We start from the raw sequence: 21,971 nt of genomic DNA on the forward strand, positions 1-21,971 counted from the left end.
TGAAGGAGAAACTGTTAACTCTCGTTGTTATGTGGCAAATACAGTGACCCAGTGCTTGTCAGGTGACCCTGGAAGGTTTTGGGACATCCGCCACCCTCATATTCGTCAGACGTGAGAGCCTCTGCAATTTTGATCTGTTTCCATGTTGAAAGAATTCTTCAAAAGCACCACACTTCAGAATATTCCATACTTTCTACGCGCTGTAGGGCGACTCATCGCCGACATTAATAAAAAAAAAATTCACCAATGCTATAGAGTGAATACCACGGATTTGGGAAACTGCAACGCAACGCAGATCATAAATCATATGAAGGTCTCTAATCTGATTGTCGATATCAGTTCAATAACATGTGTGTACTAATTATATTGCCAAAACTATTTACAACCCACACATTTTAAGATTTACCTTCTACTTCCTGTTCTTCGGTTACTCTCATTGCTTCACTTTCAAAGACTGCGACTACGGGTTCTTCTGTTACTTCTTCTTTAGGTTCTTCTTCGGCTTCTTCAGTGTCCGTCATACCTTCAATGTCGATACGTAGTTCTGGCGGTATTTGCTCCTTCGTAACATGAGGAGGTTGTATTTCTTTTACCCTTGCTCCAAACTCTTCGTCAGCTGTCAGAGCCTTTCGTACGAACTCTTCAAAATCCCATTCATCATCGGCATCATCTGCACTTACGTCCGATCCTCGTGTCTGCTCAGCTAGTTTCATTTGTGTAAGTTGAGCGGATGCCGCCAATGGTGGAGGAGGCTCTGTTTTGGTTTTCAAACGTCGGATTTCTCTTTTCCATATTTCAAGTTGCCTTTTCTGGTTCTTCACAAGTTTCTTCAATTTAGATAACTCTTGTTTGTATTTTTCTTCATTTTGCCAAGTAGTTCCTTCCTTTAAACAAGAAAAAAGAGAAAAATGTAAAGGTCTTCAATTTAGCTAAATCTTGTTTGTAATACTTTTCATTATGTCAAGCAGTTCTTTCCTTTGAATAAAGAAAAAGAGAAAAATGTAAAGTGTACTGTTCTTTATACATATATTAATGAAAGGTGGAAACAACCGATTTATTTTACACACCACAATCCTCTGTAGGTGCGAATTAAACAACTTACAAAGAGTGAAAAGGTGGTTTGACTGGTCTGAGTATGAGCACCGACTGCAGGAGTGGGAGAGTGTTTAGCTGATCTGGGAGGCAGACTGGGTGGCGTAGTGGTTAACGCATCGGCACGGTATGCCTGAGATCCCGGGTTCGAGTCCCGGTCCAGTCAAGCCACTTTTTCACTCTTTGTAAGTTGTTTAATTCGCACCTACAGAGGATTGTGGTGTGTAAAATAAATCGATTGTTTCCTCCTTTCATTAATATATATGAAATCACAACCGTTAAAGGTGTTCTCAATATATGGACACTGGATTGTCCAAGCACAGCAGCTTAGGCTGTGGTACAAGCCATGTGGTCTGAGTAGAGAGCACCAACTGCAGGAGTGGGAGTGTGTTTGGTTGTTCTGGGAAGCGGACTGGGTGGCGTAGTGGTTAACGCATCAGCACGGTATGCCGGAGATGCAGAGTTCGAGTCCCGGTCCAGTCAAGTCACTTTTTCACTCTTTGTGAGTTGTATTCTTCTTTATTATGCCAAGCAGTTCCTTCCTTGAGAAAAATATCTTCAATTCAGCTAACTCTTTGTTTGTATTATTCTTACAGTGCCAAACAGTTTCTTCCTTTAAATACACTGAGTGCTCACTGAATTACGACCACCTCTCCACATAAGAAAGTGCGGCCAGCAGCCGAGCTGATTATATGACTATCTCGACTGGCAGAATTGCAAAGGAAGAACACACTTGAGTCTACATGTTGGCAGATAGCACACTATTATAATGAGTGGTAGGCAGGATTTATCCGCATTTCAATAGGGCACGAGTGTGGGTACCGAGCAATAGGTGCGTCAAGAATCCAGACAGCAACCAGTGGCGTGCCGTGGAAAATCAGCGATTGGGGTGAGAGTATACGACGGCGCCCCTGTACATATGAATGAGGGAGACAACCAGAAAAATACTGCTGTTCATCTAAAATATTTCAAGTATTTTTTCCTATCTCTTTTTTTATTTTCTTTTTCCTCCTTAATTTTGCGTCCCCTATCAAAAATGCATGATTCTGACTTGTTTAGTGGCGGCGCAAGGGAGTTCCCCACAGAAAGTGGGGAATTCCGAATATTCCGTTAGAACAGGTGGGGAGGGTATCAAAATGTACGATACAATAGAACCGCGAGAAAACCCATGGACGCTTCTGGAAAGACGCCTACTTATTGCGATGACCAACACGTAAAGTATCTTGGCCATGTATGTCCATTGTAGTTAGTAATAGAAAATATGACACATGGTATCGCCATGCAGTAAAATGGTAAGAGTGTCATGACGGGTCAGGAGCACACGGACATATCTGGAACAATTGCACAATCTACACTGAAAGTAATCCCTCTCCCTTCACCTCTCCCTTCCCTCTTTGATATATGGACATGGAGAGATTATCACAGGGACAGCGAAAACAAATTGCAGATAAATTGAAAAATTCATTGTTTAGGGGTGCACTCATTGGCCACAACGACTGAATGATATTACGCGACGCCTTGTAATCAATGGATCTCGGGTTCAATTCCTAGAGGTTACAAGAGGTTCAAAGCTAAAGGTAGATCATGACCTTATATGTAGTGATATCAGCACTGAAAAAGGTCATAAAACTGTAAGAACCAGTGCAGTAGAAACCTTCTTGTACCTAGGGCAGGCCTAAAACAGTGAAAAACGAAAATGCAAACGTTTTATTTCGAACACGAGGAATCGTGGATCTGGCAGTCTATAACCATATACATAGATGAAGTCATACATAAGCTAACAAAATGCATATGTCAGCAATGCCCAGTAAGAGGGCAAGCGATTACGCAGAAGGCATACGGTATTCCCAGATCTGCTCGGACGTAATGGTTTGTCCAAAGTATGCAAAACGTAAACCTTGACTGAATGCGTTAATGAGAAGTCGATCTAGAAGTCAGATGGGAGTCATTATGTCAACTGTGCTTGATTGTATAAAAATAAAAGAGAAAATAAAACCAACAGCAATGAAACGAGGACATCACTATATATGCAAGTAATATCTTTATGCCCAAATCTAGAGAAGTTGTATAAAGCGCCGTACCCCGACATCAGTACAGGTGTTGGAAAGGCGGCGTAATGAGTCTCCTACACGTGTTTAACACATGTGGCGCCTCCTGGATGTTATGGCTAGCGGTAATAGTTCCTGAAAGTAGCTCTTCTTCAGACAGTACATGTTTCGTATACCAGGGTTTTCATATTTCCACACAGAAAAAAGTCTCATGGTTTTTTACTGTGTGGGCAAAAGTCTCAGATAAAAGTTTCATGGTGAATGAACAGACCTACGCACGGGACCATCTTGTTCTATCCATTCCTCTGGACACACATGATTCAGGTATTACGCACATTATGTGAGAAATGGGACGAAACTCTGTCATGATGGAACCAAATGCGTTGACGAAGTTATAGTGAACTCTCTTTAAATAGTACTGATAAAATGTTTACCATAAAATAAGAATAAAACTGTCCATTTGATCGAGCTGGTGAAAAACATGGACCAATGAAGTAATCTCTCAAAATATCATGGTTAAATATGTTACGGATGATTATAATACAATCTCTGAAGATGAATGCGATGTCTACATTCTAAACGTCGAATGTCAATATCTTCACCTGGCTGAAAGCCCGAGAAGAAAAAGGGGGGGTTCAATTTACTGCAATTTGTTTTCGCGGTCCCTGTGATAATCTCCTATGTTCATACATCAAAGAGGGAAGGGGGAGATGAAGGCAGAGGGATTACTTTCAGTATAGATTGTGCAATTGTTCCCAGACATGTCCGTATGCTCCTGATCCGTTTAATGACACTCTCACTATTGTTACTGTCCGGAAATACCACGTGTCATATTTTCTATTTCTAACTAGAATGTGATCTACATGGCCAAAAAAACTTCCCATATAGGTCAACGCAATGAACAGGCGTCTTTTCAGAAGTGTCCATGGGTTTCCTAGCGGTTCTCACATTATATAGCACATTTTGATTTCCTCAATTCTTTTCATATTTCTTTAATTATCCGTCTCTTTTAGCCTAAGAGGCAACACTGCGGAATGTTAATTTGTTTCAAACAAATCTGAAAGGATAAGTTACTAATTCTTCTTGAGATATCTAACTTCTTAATACTTTTCCCTCTTTTTGCTACACAATCAGTATTGTAACTTTTATGCGTCATCAGTTCCCATACATTGTAAACAATGTGTTGTTTTCTACGTGGAAAGGGGAAAAGGGGTACATGGTAACTCAGTGTTACTGTGCAATTATATGGCAAGGGTTCCACTTTAGATCTATGTCTAAGTGAGTTTGTGATGAAGAACATTGTATCTCTTTTGTTTTTTTCGGGGATACTCCCATTTTCTCTTATATCCTCACTGGATCAATTCTTCCAAAACCATTAAACCATTACGTATTATTCATGTCTGTCTCCTTTAGCACACAAATCATGACTGTGGGTCATGAACCTGCAGATGTAATGATATTATTTAATTTCCTTTTGTCCACCACATTCAGTCCTAACTGTAGTTTTGCAATCACGCAAAATACACCAAAAATCCTTCGTCATCTTGAGTTTGTTCAAAATATTGATGGTCTTTCAACGATCTTTTGTTACTTGGTAGTAAGTTGTTCTATCTGCCATAAATCAGAACCATCTGTTCTAACGGAATGTCCGGAACCCCGCCCCCCACTTCCTGTGGAGGACTCACTTGCGCCGCTACTGAACAATTCAGAATCATGTATTTTTGGATAGAGCAGACTACATGTCTAAGACAATAACATGCTGCCTCAGTTCAATAGCTAATATTTTAGGAGATATTCGCCCCTAAAATTCATTTTCCCACGGTTTTGGACAGTCCTATCTCTGAAACTATGCACTTTTGACCACAGGTCCATATGAACTTTCTTCCTTATTTTGGTGTGAGGAATCACCTGTTTCAGTTTGTCGGTCTAGTTCATTAACACTCTGTATATATATTTAGATGATGCTGTTGATTTTATACTTGACACTTTTCGCATTACTCTTTTTTGAATTTTTTATATGGATTCAGGATCCCAGGAATAGATTTCATCTCAATCCTATTCTTCTACTGAAACCAGAGTAAAAAATTAGAGAACTTTCGGTTTCAATATTGATTCCTATATAATATTTTTAAGAGACTGATTGATTGATTGAACTTTAATGGGGATGTCAGCATTGAGGCTATTTATCCCCGTCACGATTAACATGACTGACTGAAATAAAATTTAAAAACCAACATACCAAAATATAAGAAAATACTTCCGCAAAAGAAGTAAAAATCTAAAAGAAAAGATAAAATAATAAATAAATAAATAAATAAATATATATATATATATATATATATATATATATATATATATATATATATATATAACAATACCAATACATACTAATAGCAACAATAAAGAAAATATATAACAATAACAATAATAAAAATAAAACATCAGAAATGAACGTTTGAGGCCAACATGGGCCAACTACCTTCCACTGAGTATAAATCAGATTGTCTACCACCATATCAGATTTCAAGGAAACTGAAGGTGGCTTACGAAAAAGTGGAGATTTTGTTATTTTCGGAGAAACGACTATATCATTAAGTTGCCATATATACTGGCTAAATTTTAGGCTGGTCGTATAAGGTGAGCGTTGAAGAGTTCTAGTTCGCCGAAGACCACCTGAAAAAACACTAAGAGAAACACGTAGGGTTTTGGGGATTCGCTGTTTGATACGACTGGGGTCGGAATTTCTGGACTTTTGTCGGAAACAAAATCTGTTTGGGTGGAAACGTCAGACGTCTGGGTTTCCACAGATTTACAAGAGGTAGCTACAACAGGAGCAAAGGGCACAAAAAAGCGAGAAAGGGAAGCTTTCTTTTAATCGACGCTTAGCATCAGCAGCAGAGATCTCCTTAACAGCCATTAGCTCTCGGATACGTTTTTCTCCCCTTGAAAGGCTAGATAGTCCCGAAACCAAGCACAATGCTCTCCCTTGCAGTTAGCATAAAAGGGTGTTGGTCGCTGTATAAGGTTCCATATCATGACTACCCTGGCCACAATTCGCACAAAGAACAGCACTCGCATTACAAGACGTGCTGGTGTCCGAAGTGTTGACGTTTGAAACAGCGCAGGGGACTGGGAATATAGGGACGAACCTTAAGTCTATAATAACCAGCCTTCACGTAGTTCGGAAGTATAGGCAAACTAAAAGTTAGAATTAGTGACCGAGTAGCAATGAATTCATTGAACTTCTTACTTTTGATGCAAGTTTCATCTACATGTTGACCAGCTCCGAGTTAATATCCTCCTCGGTGGAGAAGCTCCCAACATGATATCACACAGCGAGAGCATTCAGTAGACGATGGGGTTCTACCAACACATTAACTGGTCCAATGGTAGTTAATTTAAGTAGCTTCGCTGTTTGCTTCTTGTCGATCGTCTTCACTAATAAAGTGCCATTGCGTATCTTTAACCTGTCCGGCGTAATAATTATTCATAAGAAAAACGGACAAGCCCTTAATAGCATTCGGACGATTTGCTTCAGCATTGGCACTATCAGCATCTTTATCCTAAATGACAAGAAATGGGACAACAGGCATCACAAATGTCTCGTTTTCGTTTGGTTTGGTTTTTTTTCGAGAGGGTGATCCCGAATCCGATTTTAAAGATTTTTAGTAGCCATATAAGGTTGGTGTTAAATATACATTTATAAAGGAAAAACGTGTGTGAACGCCGCAACTTCACACCGAGGCGCTTGAGAGAAGAACTTGCCATACTCCTCTCGCTATCCCATAAGCACGCCCTCATCGTGATCAGCGTGGGGCCGATGCGTTCAAGGGGAATGGGGATGGAAGAAAACCCTTCCCTTCAGCAGAAACGCATGGTCCTGGGAAAAGAAGATTTGGAACTAAAAAAAAAAAAAAAAAAAAAAAAACAATCTGTTTGTGCTTTTACTATTTTTGTACTTTTTTTTGTTATTAATAGTTTTGTTTTTGTATTTTTTTTTTTTTTTTTTATATTTTCAAAGACTTGGATACCGGATAACACAAACACTGAACGCGAACAATAGAAGGCCGGGATAAAGGAAAACGTACACGGACCATCCACTTCCCAAGACTCCCACCAACCATTCAGAGCACCACTCCATCCAGTCCTGCTGGGTGCGCACGAGCTTCACTCCTCGGTCCCATGGCTCCGAGTACATGCGTCTTAAAAACCACAAATCCATTTATCAGAAACATGCCATAGCAAGGCTGGCATCCAAGATAGCAGTCCTCATCTAAGACTTATCTTTCTACAATACTCGATCGCAATTTCTAAATGGCGGGTGATCGGCCTGGCACAACCCCCAACTTGGAGGACCAGTGGCTAACTGCAGTTCCGAAGAACTGGGTGACGCCGGGATCTCTAAGAGATAACGAGAAACTTTTACTAATATAAATTCAGGAGTTAGTCTGCTTAAAACTGTGGCATGTTAATCATCGTCGTCTCTGACTACAAATATATTGGCGAGTACAATATTGTAAAACTCTGTCCCATATAGGTTGTAGGTAGAGCGAGGTAATAAAATGAGTGTCCGCAATCGACTCCCATTACCGGATTTTATTATAAAATTTATTAAATAAGAGTATTTTACCGAAATACCACAAAGATATTCTTCTCTATACTTGTGAGGTTAGAGATATGTGGTCCTTGACCGAGAGGTCAAAGACAGGATACTCTACAAAGCCCCGTGGCAGACAAGGCAGAGTGGCTTAGGGCTCCCCAAAGCTTCGTGGCAAGCAGTGAGGAGGTTAGTGGTCACAGAGCCCCGTAGCAGGCTAAGCAACTGGGTGTAGGATTCCCAACAGAGCCCCGAAGCAGGTTAAGCCAGGAGAAATGAAAAGCTAAGAGTCCCGTTGCAGACTAGAGGGTTGGGGTTAAGTTACACCTAATGTTCCGAAGCAAACAGTAGGAAAGACACCAGAGAACTGGTACTGGTCCGCCGGTTGCTGCCGAATTTATAGATCCCCAAGCGGCGGTGGCGCTGCTGCTCCGATGTCGTCGTCTGCTTCGTAGGAGGGACCACAAGTCCGTCGTCTGCTGGTTGAAGTGGATCCACGTGGTGCGTATTATCTTCACGTAAAACCATGTGGTGGTGGATATAAACACAAGCGTAAAGTGTTGTTTGTACACAATACCACGTGGGATATTACAATATTCTATTTGGCTAGTACTTACGCATTAGCCAATAAGTCCAACTCATAATATACGGTTTATTTTCTCGTCAGAATAGCTCCTCTGTTAATAGGCTTGCACTGTTCAAAAGCATCTAGAGACATCAGCACCAATTTTGGAATGTACTCTAATATTCATTGTTTTATTTATGCTTTTCTACTTATGTTCATATCATTTTCTATAATACTAGTTTTAGTAATTTACATACAGTATATCAAAGTGAAAGTATCCAACTGCCACCGTATTATGAGAAATTAGCATAAATTATCTGAGCTAGGAATGGGAACATTGTAGTATTAATTATTGTATAGAATACCTTTTTTAAATACATACAAATTACTATCATTACCCATTAAAAATGTATAACATGTTTCAAATGATATCTTTCAGTTTTACGTCCAACGGTTATGCAGTGTAGGCTAAAGAGATTGTGATGATGAGAGATGAATGAAAATGGTGGAATGAAGAAAGTAGGAGGAAACAAGAGAACCCCAAGAAAACCCATGCTCACAGTGTTTTTCCACCACAAAATCCACACGGCGCGAGCTGAGATCGAACCAGGGACCCTACGCTCCAGAAGTGAACGCTCTATCACTGAGCCACCGCGGCTCCGAAACCTATTTTGAGGTACGACAGTATTATTCTGGGAGTGACATTTTAACCGAATTTTAGCGATGTTATTTCTAATTGCAAAAGTGCTTATAACTAGTGACATCTGTAACGTTACTGAACATACTTTTCCCCGCCAATTTTCCATCGTGTTATGTCATCAATGGCACAATTTAGTTACTACGAATCTAACAATATGATAGTAGTTGCAAATACTAAACTTACTTTCAAACAATATAATAATTTTCATTCAATAATTATTAGAAAGATTTCCTATTTTGTTTGAATAATTTACGAACATCATGATTACGTGACTGAAATATCATTTGATTGCTTCATTTATCTGAGTTGGATTTTTTGTCTTTTTAGCTTTTATTTTTTTCATCCCTATGCAACACCAAGTTTACGAAGAACAGAATCTATAATTAACGTGGGATCCGAACCACTACTGGGGCTTGAATTCGATGTAGTTGGTGGGATGTATAGACCACTATGCAAGATCAATCCTCCAATATAGGCCGTTAGCAACCACCCTACTTAGTCTCCAAGAAAGCTGGATTATAGAATCACGCTACCATCCCCAACTAGACTTTTTTTTTTTTTGCTACATAATTAACTCCGTTAAGAATAATCCTTTTTTTGTACATGGTGTTTCAAAACAACACCGACAACGTTTGGAAGGTGATTCCTGACACCAAGATAAGACGAAAAGTATAGACCAATCTGGGTGCAGAAATCCGTCATTTCGGAGTTAAAACCTGCTGACAACATGAAAAAAAAAAAAAAAAAAAAGTTTAAAGGACCATAGCTTCAATATTATGAGACCTACCGTAGTCAGGTCAAGACTTCACTGAGGAACTAATATATGTACTATTCAAAAATACATGTTTCAGAATCCTGCGGTACTTCCGCAACAATTTTTATAGAGGTAGTTGGTGAGTACTTCAAATTATATGCCCGTAGCCAAACTTCCTGCATAAAAATTGTTGTATGCTGAGTCGGAAAATTTTCATGATTTTGAAGCAAAAAGTAAAACAACTTTGTGTGAATCGAAAAATTTTATTGCTCTGTAGAAACAGGTGAAAAGAATTTTCATGGATCGGAAAACTTCCATTACGATGTAGAAACAAATGGAAAAACTTTTCATAAGCCGGATAATTTTGAATATTACGTATATTGATGTTAGATGGAAAATTTTCCACTATATTTAACTGCACATTGATCTATAAAATTGAATTCCTGTAGAGGAAAGCTAGACAGCAACAAATTACAATTTTCCAAATTAGCTTGCGGGAACCGGAAAAGTTTCTAATATTTCGAATTGGCAAGTAAAAATTTACACAGTCTCTCTCTCTCTCTCTCTCTCTCTGTGTGTGTGTGTGTGTGTAAAGTGCAGGGAACATAAATCGAGTTCGTAGAGTACAAATATCCCATCCCATTGCTTAAAATGTAACCAGAAAGTGAAAAGAAACCTTTGTGAATTTATCAATTATTTCAAAGACAGAAAATTCTACTATTTCTTCACATATAAGCCTGGCTATGTAATGAAATAACTACATAAAAGTTCCTTATGTAGATTATTTTTGTAACAGAAAATAAGAAATGCTTTGAATTAATTCTGTTTAACACTCTTAAATTGTAACTTCAATATTGGAGTTTTGTATAATCAATATCTTAGAACAGATATTTTGTAAAACTACCGTTGTTATGTATAAAAATGTATTAGAAATAATAACTATTCGATAGAACAAGTACATATATAACATTTTTTTTTTATTTTGTAAATTAAAATGAAATGACTTGTTGTTTTTAGAACGCAGTGCTAATAGCGCAGCCGTTTACATTTCTTTTCTTATGGTATTGGAAGAATAACTACACAAGTCAGCTTGCTTATCAGTTACATTTAACTCTTCTGAATGAATATATGAATAAATAAGTGTTTATTTTCAGAGAATGTTCAGTATTTGTTTTCATGAGTTACTTAAACTGGAATTTTTGGTAGTCAAAAATTTACAGTAGGTACTTTATATTATCTCTACTTATTTACATATGTTGCAAGTATGTAAATCCAGAAAAGTAGTAAAGACATGAGAAAACTTCATCTCATGAGTATGAAACTAACGAAATATGATACATTCGGAACTTTTTTATTTACAGGAAAGATGTAATTTAAGTAAAATTTAACGTGCAAAAGGAATTATTTTCCAGACCATTCTTAATAAATCGTTTAAAATTTTCTTAACTTGCAGCATTTTTCGTAACTTTTCAAGTTGTGATAATCCTAAATGTAAATCACAACATTTCATTCAACACATTGATCATTTTTAAGTGTTAACAAAACCAAACACCAAACAACAACAACAAAATCAAAATAATAATAATAATAATAATAATAATAATAATAATAATAATAATAATAATAATAATAATAATAATAATAATATATTTGAGTAACCGATCATTTTCTTAAAAGTTTAACGTCCAGAATTATGCACGGAGGCTAAAGCAGACAGTGATAATGAGACGAATGACAATAGTGGGATGAAGTAAATGGAAGGAAACGGAAGAACCTCAAAAAACCCACGCACATGGTGTTTGTTAATCACAAAGTTCACTTAGCGTGGGCTGGTATCAAACCAGGGACTCCACGCACTAGAAGCGAACGCTTTATTATTGAGTCACCGCAGCCCATAAACGATCAATTATTGTGCTTTTAATCTACACTAAAATTGTACAAGAAAGTAAATGGAAGAAATAGTGGCATACAGTGTTGGGCCTTAAAAATCAAGTTTACTTAAAACAAGGTAAAATGATATTTTTTTTCGGTAAATTACACTCAAGGACAATATCGTATATAACACTGCTTACCTGACGGGTTTTCTGAAAATTCACCATTTCATAAAGTCTTCTTCTCTCTTCTTCCAACACCTTCAATGCGTTTATCCTCTCCGTATTAGCTATAGTAACCTTGTTGAGCAAATCCATTTTGCCTTGAAGTCGCAACTGAAAAAGAAGAAGAAAAGAAACAGATTAAAATAGAAAAATAATAAAAATAGATTTTTTTAGTTTAACGTTGCACGATTATGCTATTTAAGTAAAGGCGAAGGATGAAAGCGAATAATTGTGAAATTAATTTTTGTACTCTCTTACAAGGACTCGAACCCGGGACCATATGCACCAAAGACTTAGATTAGAATAGAGACTACAAACAGATCACTTCACAACTGTTTATGAAACTATATGTGACTGTAATGAAATTTATACTGGCACGACAAAACGAGCCATAACATTTGTAGAAAAGAGCATATCTTCCTTTCAGATTTTCCAAAACTTTTCGAAGAAGAACAAACACAGACGCGTGAACTTATTTCTTTGACCAAAATCAAAGACAGCAAAATTTATGAACTCAAAGGTATCCACTTTTGCTTCTCCATATTCTTATAGATCGTTTTAAAAAATATTACGTATCGAATGTCGAATTTTCATTGGAAGAACGAAATACGGACGAAAACAACTAGTGCAGATCACGGACTGTTTAGTCTAGGTTAACTGTTGGCAGACAGAATGGAACACATGTGTTTTCATCTTTTTTAAGAGGAAAAAGAATGTTCAGATTGAGCACTCTTAAAATACAAACATGAGAATTTAGGTAGACGTTTGGATTGTAAGTATGTGTTTACGTACGGGCAACAGTCACTGTTATTCTTACATGCCGAGATTCTACGAATTAATTTCTGTCCTCATTTGTTATTAATGCCAATTACAAGTTACTACACCCATGACGTTACATGTTTGTATAAAATAGTCAACAGTCTTCTCAGGTTTAACTATCTTTTATTAGAAATGTGTTTTTGTAAACGAATATATCGCACAAGAAATACATATCCTCTTCCACACACTTCTTAATCAACGTAAACTTTTCATCGCTCAGAATGCATTGTTCTCGACAGTTTCATAAGCTTCCTACGCTGCACAATCTTTTATCGTCTGTTTTTATTGTCAATTTTAAAGTAATACCTATTAACTTTTGCTTACCTCCTACTTCTACAAACTCAAATCACATTCCTTTTGTGCTTCATTTAGCTACAATATCTATTTCTGCAGCTACAAAGTACTGCACAACAATCTCCTGTAAATCACTGGGAATTGATGGAAATAGATCAATAGTATTGCCAATTTTAAAGTAATACTAGATTAACTCCTGTTTATATTTCATTTTCACAAATTCAAACCAGACTCCTTTTGTGTCTATGTTTCATTTAAAACATCTCAAATTCCTCTAAGTCATTGAACATTGATGGAACTAGATTTATATTATTGTCAATTTCAAAGTAATACTATACTAACTCTTGCTTACCTCCCACTTCTACAGACTAAAATCACATTCCCTTTGTGCTTCTTTGACAGCATCTCTTTCTTGACCTATATACGCATTACTGCAGAACAAACTCCTCTAAGTCATTGGGAATTAATGCAACTAGATGAATAGTATCGTCAATCTTAAAGTAATATTACCAACTCTTCCTTACCTCCCACTTCTGCAGACTCAAATCACATTCCCTTTGTGCTTCATTTACAGCATCTCTTTCTTGACCTATATAGTACTGCAGAACAAACTCCTCTAAGTCAAACATTTTGATGATTCTACCAAACTTCTTATACATAAGCGTTTTCATTTGACGTTTTAGTTCGTTTATTACTTCATGCATATATTTACAATCAGTCTTCATTCGAATTAAGTGCCGTCGATTTTTTCTGCAAAAGAAATTGGATTTTACTTTAGGAACGAAAATATAATCATATTCTACAATTAAAGATACAAAGAATGAAAAAAGCTTACTCAAGTTACTAAGCCACTTAAATGATTGATTAATTGTTCGATATTTAACGCGAACGTCAGCAGCGAGACTATATGTCCAGACTAAGCCATTTAAAGCCCTGACTCTTCCGTTCAGCATTAAAATTATTAAATAGTGTTGGAATATATTATTTTTAAAAAATAAAAAGCAATATATCAGGTCGTCTAGAAAGTATTGAGCCTTTTGAGCACGACATGGCGTTAGTGTCCCAAATCTCAGGTAGCATCGTGTCAGGCCTAAAGTCACTTGATAGCTGACAGTTGAAGCTAGTAGATGTCCAAAAACTGAATCAAACATAAAGTGCTGCGCCATGCAGATAAGTGAATTTCTGTAAAACTGTGCTTCATTTTAGAACTTTGTTTCGATAAAAGCGCAAATGCTGCGCATACCCGTGAAGGATTTTAAGCTGTTTATACGATTCGCTGTCACAAGCAACAGAAAAATATGGATCAGGCAATTTCGTTCTGGAAATTTCGATGGCCAAGATGTTCCTAGCAATAGGAGACCAATCACAGCAATACGTGACATTTTTGCACAAGTCGAGCAAGACCAGCATGTAAGCAGTCATCACAATGCCAACGACCTAAACATCGATTACCAGAGTTAAACCATTTGGAGAAACCTGGCTACGAAAAGAATCTCAAAGTTTGGGTACTACATGGTCTGGCTCAAAAAGATTTACTCGATTGAATTTCAACCTACGAATTTCTACTGAAACGTAACTAACTCGACTAATTTCTGAAGCGGTTGATTACGAGTGTCGAAAAGTGGACAACACACGAAAAAAAAAAAAAAAAAAAAATGTGCGAAAAAGATCGTGTGGTCAAAGCGAAGAAACTCTCCACAAGCTCCAGAGACTCTTCAGTAAGGAAATACTTATATGCCCATAATTTAATATCACTACCACAACGTAAGTTGTTGAGAGGCAAATCCACCGACTGCGATTTTTTTTTATTTTCTTAGTACGATCATGCACACGATAAATAATAAAGAATGGGCCATTGGGTTTTTTGTTGATCTTACTAAGGCATTTGACACTAAATCATAATCTCTTACGTAAAAAATATGTTGTTATTGTATAAGAGAAACTGCCAATAAATAGATTGAAAAATATATATTAAGTTATTCAAAGTAAGAAAGAAATTAAGGGAAAAATTCGAAGTTTTATTTCAGGTAAAGGCAAGATCCTAACTGGTGTACCACAAGGATTAGTGTTTGGTCCGCTACTTTTTCTTATATATATTAATGATTTAACACGTAATAAATGGTTTTATTTGCTGATGATATCACTATTATTTTCAGGAAGATCACAAAAAGATATTGAAAATAACCTAAATATTTTGTTTAATACAGTAATTAATTGGTTAAATACCAATAAATTAATTCTAAATACCACTAAATTGTTCTAAATATTACTTTACTAAATTTTCATTCTCCTGCTCAAGTAAACATATTCCTCACATAATGGTAAATAACAAAAACATGAAATTTCTAATTGAACAAAATTTCTTGATGTAAACATAAGTTCCAAATTAAATTGGAATGAGAATATTACTTCAATCTAACAAAAACTAAGAAGCATTTGTTTTGTTCTTCCTAGAATAAGAGGTAATATTACAACACAAGTACTATATTCAGTCGATTATGCAAAATTCCAATCATTAATAAGTAATAGTATTATTTTCTGGAGTCACTCCAGTGAATATATCAGTACTCTTCGGTTACAAAAAAATAAAAAAAAAGTTATGTTTGAATTGTTGCCAAAGACTTCTTGCAAGCCTATCTTTCTAAGACAATTTTTTTACCTCTTCCATGTGTATTTATATAAAATTATCTTGTTCACTTTATGAAATAAACACTTATTTATGGAAATCAATAACCTCCGTAAGTACAACTCTCGATATGCTAATAATTTATATGATATTCCTCAATATTATTCATATTTTTAGAGAAGCGTATACGTAAACCGTATGAGAGATATCAATAATATTCTAAAGAAAAAAAAATTGCGTTGAAATTTCAACTTTTTAATTTTTTAGTAAATAAATATTATTATTCTGTAAATGAGTTTTACGAAGACAATTCATACTTTTCCCTCGGTATCAATTGTTATGGATGTCTGTGTGTGTGTGTGTGTGAAAAGTTATTTTATTTTATTAGGTATTAATGAAAGATTTATTCAAGCATATACATTATTTAGTAATTTTGACAACTCTATGCGTACTTGGGAAAAATCTCAATTGTATACAAAACACACTAATAAATAAATAAATAAATAAATGATCTTCGTTACACATGAATCAGTATTTGGTAAAACATCAGTCATTATCTTAACGTTTATATATATATATATATTTCTTGCTTTTTCGAAGTGTGTATGAATAGGGATATCATTTAGTGTACTGGAAAATGACAATTACGGATACCAAAAGCACTATCTTTTAACATTAAATTATAACTCTATTTATACAAGCTGAAAAAAAAAATTATGATCGTTGAAGTGGTGGCTGATTTTGTTTTAACAAATACTGATTCATATATAACTAAGATTGTTAAAATAGATAAGAAAGATATAGAATCAATATTAATTATGTGCTATCAAAATTTATAGTACTTATGATTTGCGGGTGAAACACTTAAATTAGGTATCCTGTATAAGTGAGTCCATAGTGTCTTGAAATGTATTCTTTGCGTACTTTACCGTTTTATATTATACAATTTACTGTTACTTACATTAATGATATAATCACTGTTATTTTTTAAAAATTTTTATTATTGTTTATTTTCTGAAAGTAAACACTGAGATAGTTACCTATGTTTTAATTTTTGATCTGCTGTTTCTGCTTTTAACTCTTCGATCCTCTCTCGAAGGCTACTTATTCCTTGATTAGGGAACACAATGCAATCCTGAAGTTCACCCAACACTCCTCGTGATACAAAATGTTGTAGCTGTTCTAATGTCATGACGACTGTAACATCAAGGTCATTCAGTCGCTGTTGCTTCAGTCTCTGCAATAATAAAAATAATCATAAATGTATTGCTTCTAATGGTAAGGAGGTGTCAATTATGTTAGTTAAATTAAATGTAACAAAAGTGAGTACATAACGAAATCGTATGATCGTCGTGCATAAACACGTTATAGTCTGTGCACAAACAAAATTAACTTTTTTCTTAGCAGCTCAAGATTTACGGGTAACATAATTTAAGGGAAGAAGTGATCAATTTTCTTGAACCTCTTGAAGAGAATGTGACTGTGGCTGACCCTTTGTAAATATGATAACATTTGGCTCAATGACAGTGCGCATGTGGTCCTAATGCCCTTTTCATAGTTTTACTGCTGATAAGAAAAATTGATTTTGTTTGTAATTCTACTATAATACATGTTTTCATGTATTTGTTCTTTCCTGAAGTTTAGCGCCTTTGAAGTTAAATGAAATAGGAATCTACAGGTGGAATCCTAATCACCGTAATGCATTCAAATTTTTATACTTCCCACCGAGAATCGAACCTGGGACCCCATGCATCAAAGACCCACGCGCTAGCTACTATATCAGCAGGGAGGATTAGCACTAATTCAAGTAACTTCTCATTTCCTCATGATATTGGGTCAACATCGAAAATAGTACGCTCAAATCACGAATTTGTAAAGAGGCGCACTAACACTAGATGCACGGAAGCCTAAAGCAAACAAGAACCTAAATCGTGGCGCAATAACTCATTTCATTACATGATATGGCTGATTCGTGGTCTATTCATCATCTTCAAGTGCCTTTATTTCTCACTTTCTGAACTAGATTTTGCTAACTCTTAACTCAAAACGACAAATAAATAAATCCTAACAACGTTCGATACTTAGGCCATTAAGGTTAAAAGGAACGAAAAAGAAGTGCAAATGAATGATGATGGAATATTGGATCCAATTAAAGAAATGAGATGGAACATGGAAGCTTCCACGATGCCCACTACAAGATTATCTGACATGTATCAGGGACCACGCGCACTGTGTATACCATAACTACTGGAGTACGTGAGACTAATAATAAAGTATTAGATCCATATATTTGGCAATAGTATTTACAATGGTATAGGCTTAAAGTTTTCTCGGGGTGACTGGACTTTCTACATAAAACCCCTTCCTTCAGAATATGAAAACATTAATAACTTACCATATACACATATGTACATACAATAATAACTACTGATGCTGTGCATTGTTGAAGCAAGCGATCCTACCTCTCACTAATTTCAATTCAAAACTATAGGAGTAAATCTCTAATCTTTGACCAAAAAGTATAAATATTTGCGTGTTTTAATAAATATTTAGATAAATATATTAAATTAGAGAAAACTCACTTCCTCCTTATTGCCTCATTGAAACTACAAGCAAGAATTGAGAAGACTGAAAATTCTAAAGAAAAAAATCTATTCGACGAAAGTTTATCTTTTTGCGAAAGATGCCTTAGAATTTATTATCATTGAACCATCATTTAAATCACCGGTGTGTATGTGTGTAACTAAATAGGTCCTCATATTTGAATGATAATTCGGAAGCTCCAAAGAAAATGTATGAAATACTACGCCAAAATCGAACATTGTAAGCAAAAATTATCGTAGAACATATTTTTGAAAGGAACATCGACCTTTCATTCTCGGTAATCAAAAGCTGTCGGGATATTCATAATGCCATAAAGAAAATATACACTAAGTGTTGTAATAATCGAATAATGTTTATGTTGGAAAATTGTTTTCCATGCACGTATATGTACAAACTTGAAAATTGGGTTAATTTAGCATCCTTTTAGCCCCTTATACATGACATATTGCAGCCCCAAACAATAGGAATTTTTTCTCCGTATTGAAGTAAGACAAATACCAAGTTCCGTTAAAATCGGGTAAGTTTTACGAAAGTTGTCGCGTAACAGATGGACAGACATAAATGTCAATCGAGTCGTATGGTAGAAGCTTCACTAACTCTTGCTTCAATAATAATAATACTAATAACAGGCTGCTGTCAGGCAAACAGAAGAATGAAATTTTAGTCTTCTTCATTCTAACATCTAGAACTTCTTTTATTCCACTATTGTTTGTTCCTGTAGAGTCAAGTGAAGAATAATAATTTAGTTTTTTTTTTTTTTTTTTTTTTTAATTTATTATTTTCGTATCATCGTAATTACATGGAACAGAGCTGGAAAACATTGATGTTGCAAGCAACCGTCGTCAAATGACATATCTGGTTTCAATTTTCCGCCCGTTGAACGATAAGACTTTTCTTTGTCAATATCAAAATTCGGTGTCATTTCATTATTTAAAAAAATAAATAAAATAAAATAAAATAAAATATGTTGTATATAGCTGCATAATTTCCTTGCATGAAAGGAAAAATCATAGTAGTCATTTTTGATTACTAACCAAAAAATGAAATGATTTTTAAATTGTATTTACTTTAATATTTTGTTTTATTCTTAATTAGTACTTAAAAGTGTTTTCCCATACCTCGACTTCCTTTATACAATTCGTTGTGCTAGCACTGGGGATTATGAAACATGGATGTTTAGATAGAGTGCACACGTACACCATTCAAAAAGACATATTTAAGTAATGTGCAACGGGACGCACAAGAGATTACTTGCAGGGCATAAGGAATTCCCAGACATGCTTAGACATAAAGATGGGCCCAAAAGTAGCCAAAAAGTAGCCTTGACAGAAGTGAAAACATAATGCGTCGGAAGCGTTATGGTCTGCCAACCCCACGGGTCCTAGTGTTCAAAATAACACACTCACGATATATTTTTCACGCTTTTGAAAGGCACTAACTCCCAAACTATGCACTTTAACCTACATGTCCATATGAACTTTCTTTCCCTATTTTGATGTAAGGAATCATCTCTGAAAGTTTGTCAGCCTAGTTCTTTAACACCCTGTATGTAATTATATTAGTATAGATAAACTACTATTATTTCAGAATAACATACCAGAAATGCTTCTAATTCTTCCTGAGCTTGGATACAAGCAGCCTCCATGACTTTTAACTTCTTTGCATGTCCTTCCATTTCCTTTCGAAGAACATCTATTTGTTTTTTTTCTTCGTTCACCTCCTGTTCTATTTCATACCTTGAATTATACCAAATAAATGTATGGTTAATTATCTGTGGTCAGTCTTACCTAAAAAGAAACATGTTAAACTTGTGGATTGAGTTGAAGTAAAAATTTTTCTACCTTTTATCAGTGCTATCGTTTTAACTTTGGGTTCTTCAACCTCCTTTCTTCCCCCAAAACCGGAAATTCTTGCATTCAATTATGTCTTTCATCCCTTCACAAATTAATTTCGAAAACTGTTGTCAACTATATCAATTACTAATTATTGAATAGCTTTAAGGGGCACAGTGGCTCAGTGGTAGATTGAGTGTTTGATAGCTGAAATGTGTGATACTAAGAAGTAAGACCGTGAAGTGGCGGGTTAAACACAAGGAAAATTCTGAAAAATCAATATTGTGCTCATTCTTTTGACAATGACTGCGAAGTGAGACGGTATGTGAGGGTATGTGTCATACCGCCTCTGGTTTTTCAGTGATCAGGACATACCGTCACTGGAGAATATATGCTAAATACCTCTAATAAATCAATTTTTATACACAGTAATTGACGAATAGTTTTACACGTAAAAAGATTGTATTTTTTATGTAGAAATAATTTCTAAGTTGAAAACACCGACATTTTTGTTATCTTTTTCCTACTTTTTGTTTTTAAAGTGAGGTGTCTTCAAAGAAATTTACCTAGTTTATATTTTGGTGCCCCATATTGAATCGTTTCTTTCTATGTATGTGTGTGTCTTGCATTAATATACATATATGTCACGTTTTGAGCATGGGCAGATTTAGGGGTTGTCTGCTGTAGGTGGCGGATCTCTCGGGGGGGGTTGGAATATCCCTCAGTCGAGTGGGGATCCGCGAATTTTCCCGCAGGAAACTGTTAAGATAAAAGCTCGGTTTTTGAGCATTTTCGTGCATAATTCTCTCTAATACAGCATAAGGGGATATATTTATTTCAGAAAGTTGTTGGCGGAAGATCAAAGACTCTCCAGTTCCACCCGTAACTACAGAGAAGCTCTCCAATGGTTTTCAAACATTATGTAAATAGAAATGCAATTTTTTAGACAACATGCCCTAACTGTACTTTAACATTTAGATAGTCGGTATGTCAAATCAAAATCGTAATAAAACATATCGCCTCTGCTTTTTTTCCACTTCCAACACTATATATATACAGATGGTGACCAGAAAAATGGGAACACCTGTAGTTGGCAACACGTCAGATGTATGGGTTGGCAGTGGTGTCGTGGCGCCCGCAGCGCCGGACCACTGGTGGTGGTGTGTTAGGTCGGTCTCCATACTACGTCAGGCGCAGTGGAACAGCAGTGTCCAGTGGCTGCAGCAGACGGAGGTAGTGTAAAATGGGAGACCTCTCAGATTTTCAAAGAGGGCAAATTGTTGGTGTGCGGTTATGTGGAGTGAGTGTGACGGCAGTGGCTACTGTGTTAGGTGTGTCGCGTGGGACAGTGTCGAAGGTGATGACGGCCTACACAACACACGGGAAAACCACATCGGGGAAGCGGAACAGTGGGCGGAAGAAAATCATGAGTGACAGGTCACGCCGGGTATTAAAGCGCATTGTCACGCAGAACCATCATGCCACTGCAGAGCAAGTGACGGAGGAACTCAATCAGCACCTCCCCCACCCTGTTTCGACAATCACAGCCGCGAATTACATGACATGAACTTACGGGGTCGTGTTGCATGGGCCAAACCGCTCATCGGGGACCATAACGCTTTCGCACGCCGCAAATGGTGACGCGACCATGCCACTTGGACCGTTGAGGACTGGAAACGTGTGATATGGTCGGATGAGTCATCCTTCACCCTATTCCCAACCACGGGCCGTGTTTATGTGTGAAGAACGCTCAAAAAAGCTTATGATCTGCAGTGTCTCTGCCCAACTGTGAAACATAGCGGCGGCTCGGTGATGCTGTGGGCCGCCATATCATGGTTTTCATTGAGTTCTGTGGTCACACTTAGCGGACGAATCACTGCTAACGGTTATGCCGCAATTTTAGGAGACTACTTGCATTCTATGGTCCGGATGTTGTTCCCGGAC

The 21,971-nt window shown here is 36.4% G+C and overlaps 1 protein-coding gene and 1 non-coding gene across 5 annotated transcripts in view; one reads left to right on the top strand and one right to left on the bottom strand.

Annotated features, from left to right (window-relative positions):
* The window catches only part of LOC145690362 (cilia- and flagella-associated protein 44), a 253,414-nt gene that overhangs the window by 7,109 nt on the left and 224,334 nt on the right, over positions 1-21,971 (bottom strand). For all 4 annotated transcript variants that reach the window (XM_081765185.1, XM_081765184.1, XM_081765186.1 and 1 more), the window contains 5 exons: positions 19,793-19,931; positions 16,632-16,828; positions 13,490-13,715; positions 11,829-11,963; positions 407-884 (listed from right to left, as the gene is read on the bottom strand). In XM_081765185.1, the coding sequence (XP_081621311.1) occupies positions 407-884; positions 11,829-11,963; positions 13,490-13,715; positions 16,632-16,828; positions 19,793-19,931 (1,175 nt within the window). The remainder of the gene's footprint in view (positions 1-406; positions 885-11,828; positions 11,964-13,489; positions 13,716-16,631; positions 16,829-19,792; positions 19,932-21,971) is intronic.
* On the top strand, positions 1,186-1,258 carry TRNAT-GGU (transfer RNA threonine (anticodon GGU)). The gene has a single exon. It is a non-coding gene; the product is annotated as a tRNA-Thr (tRNA).

Source organism: Thermobia domestica, chromosome 7 (genome assembly GCF_964235325.1).
Source record: "Thermobia domestica chromosome 7, izTheDome1.hap1.1, whole genome shotgun sequence".
Lineage (NCBI taxonomy): Eukaryota > Metazoa > Arthropoda > Insecta > Zygentoma > Lepismatidae > Thermobia > Thermobia domestica.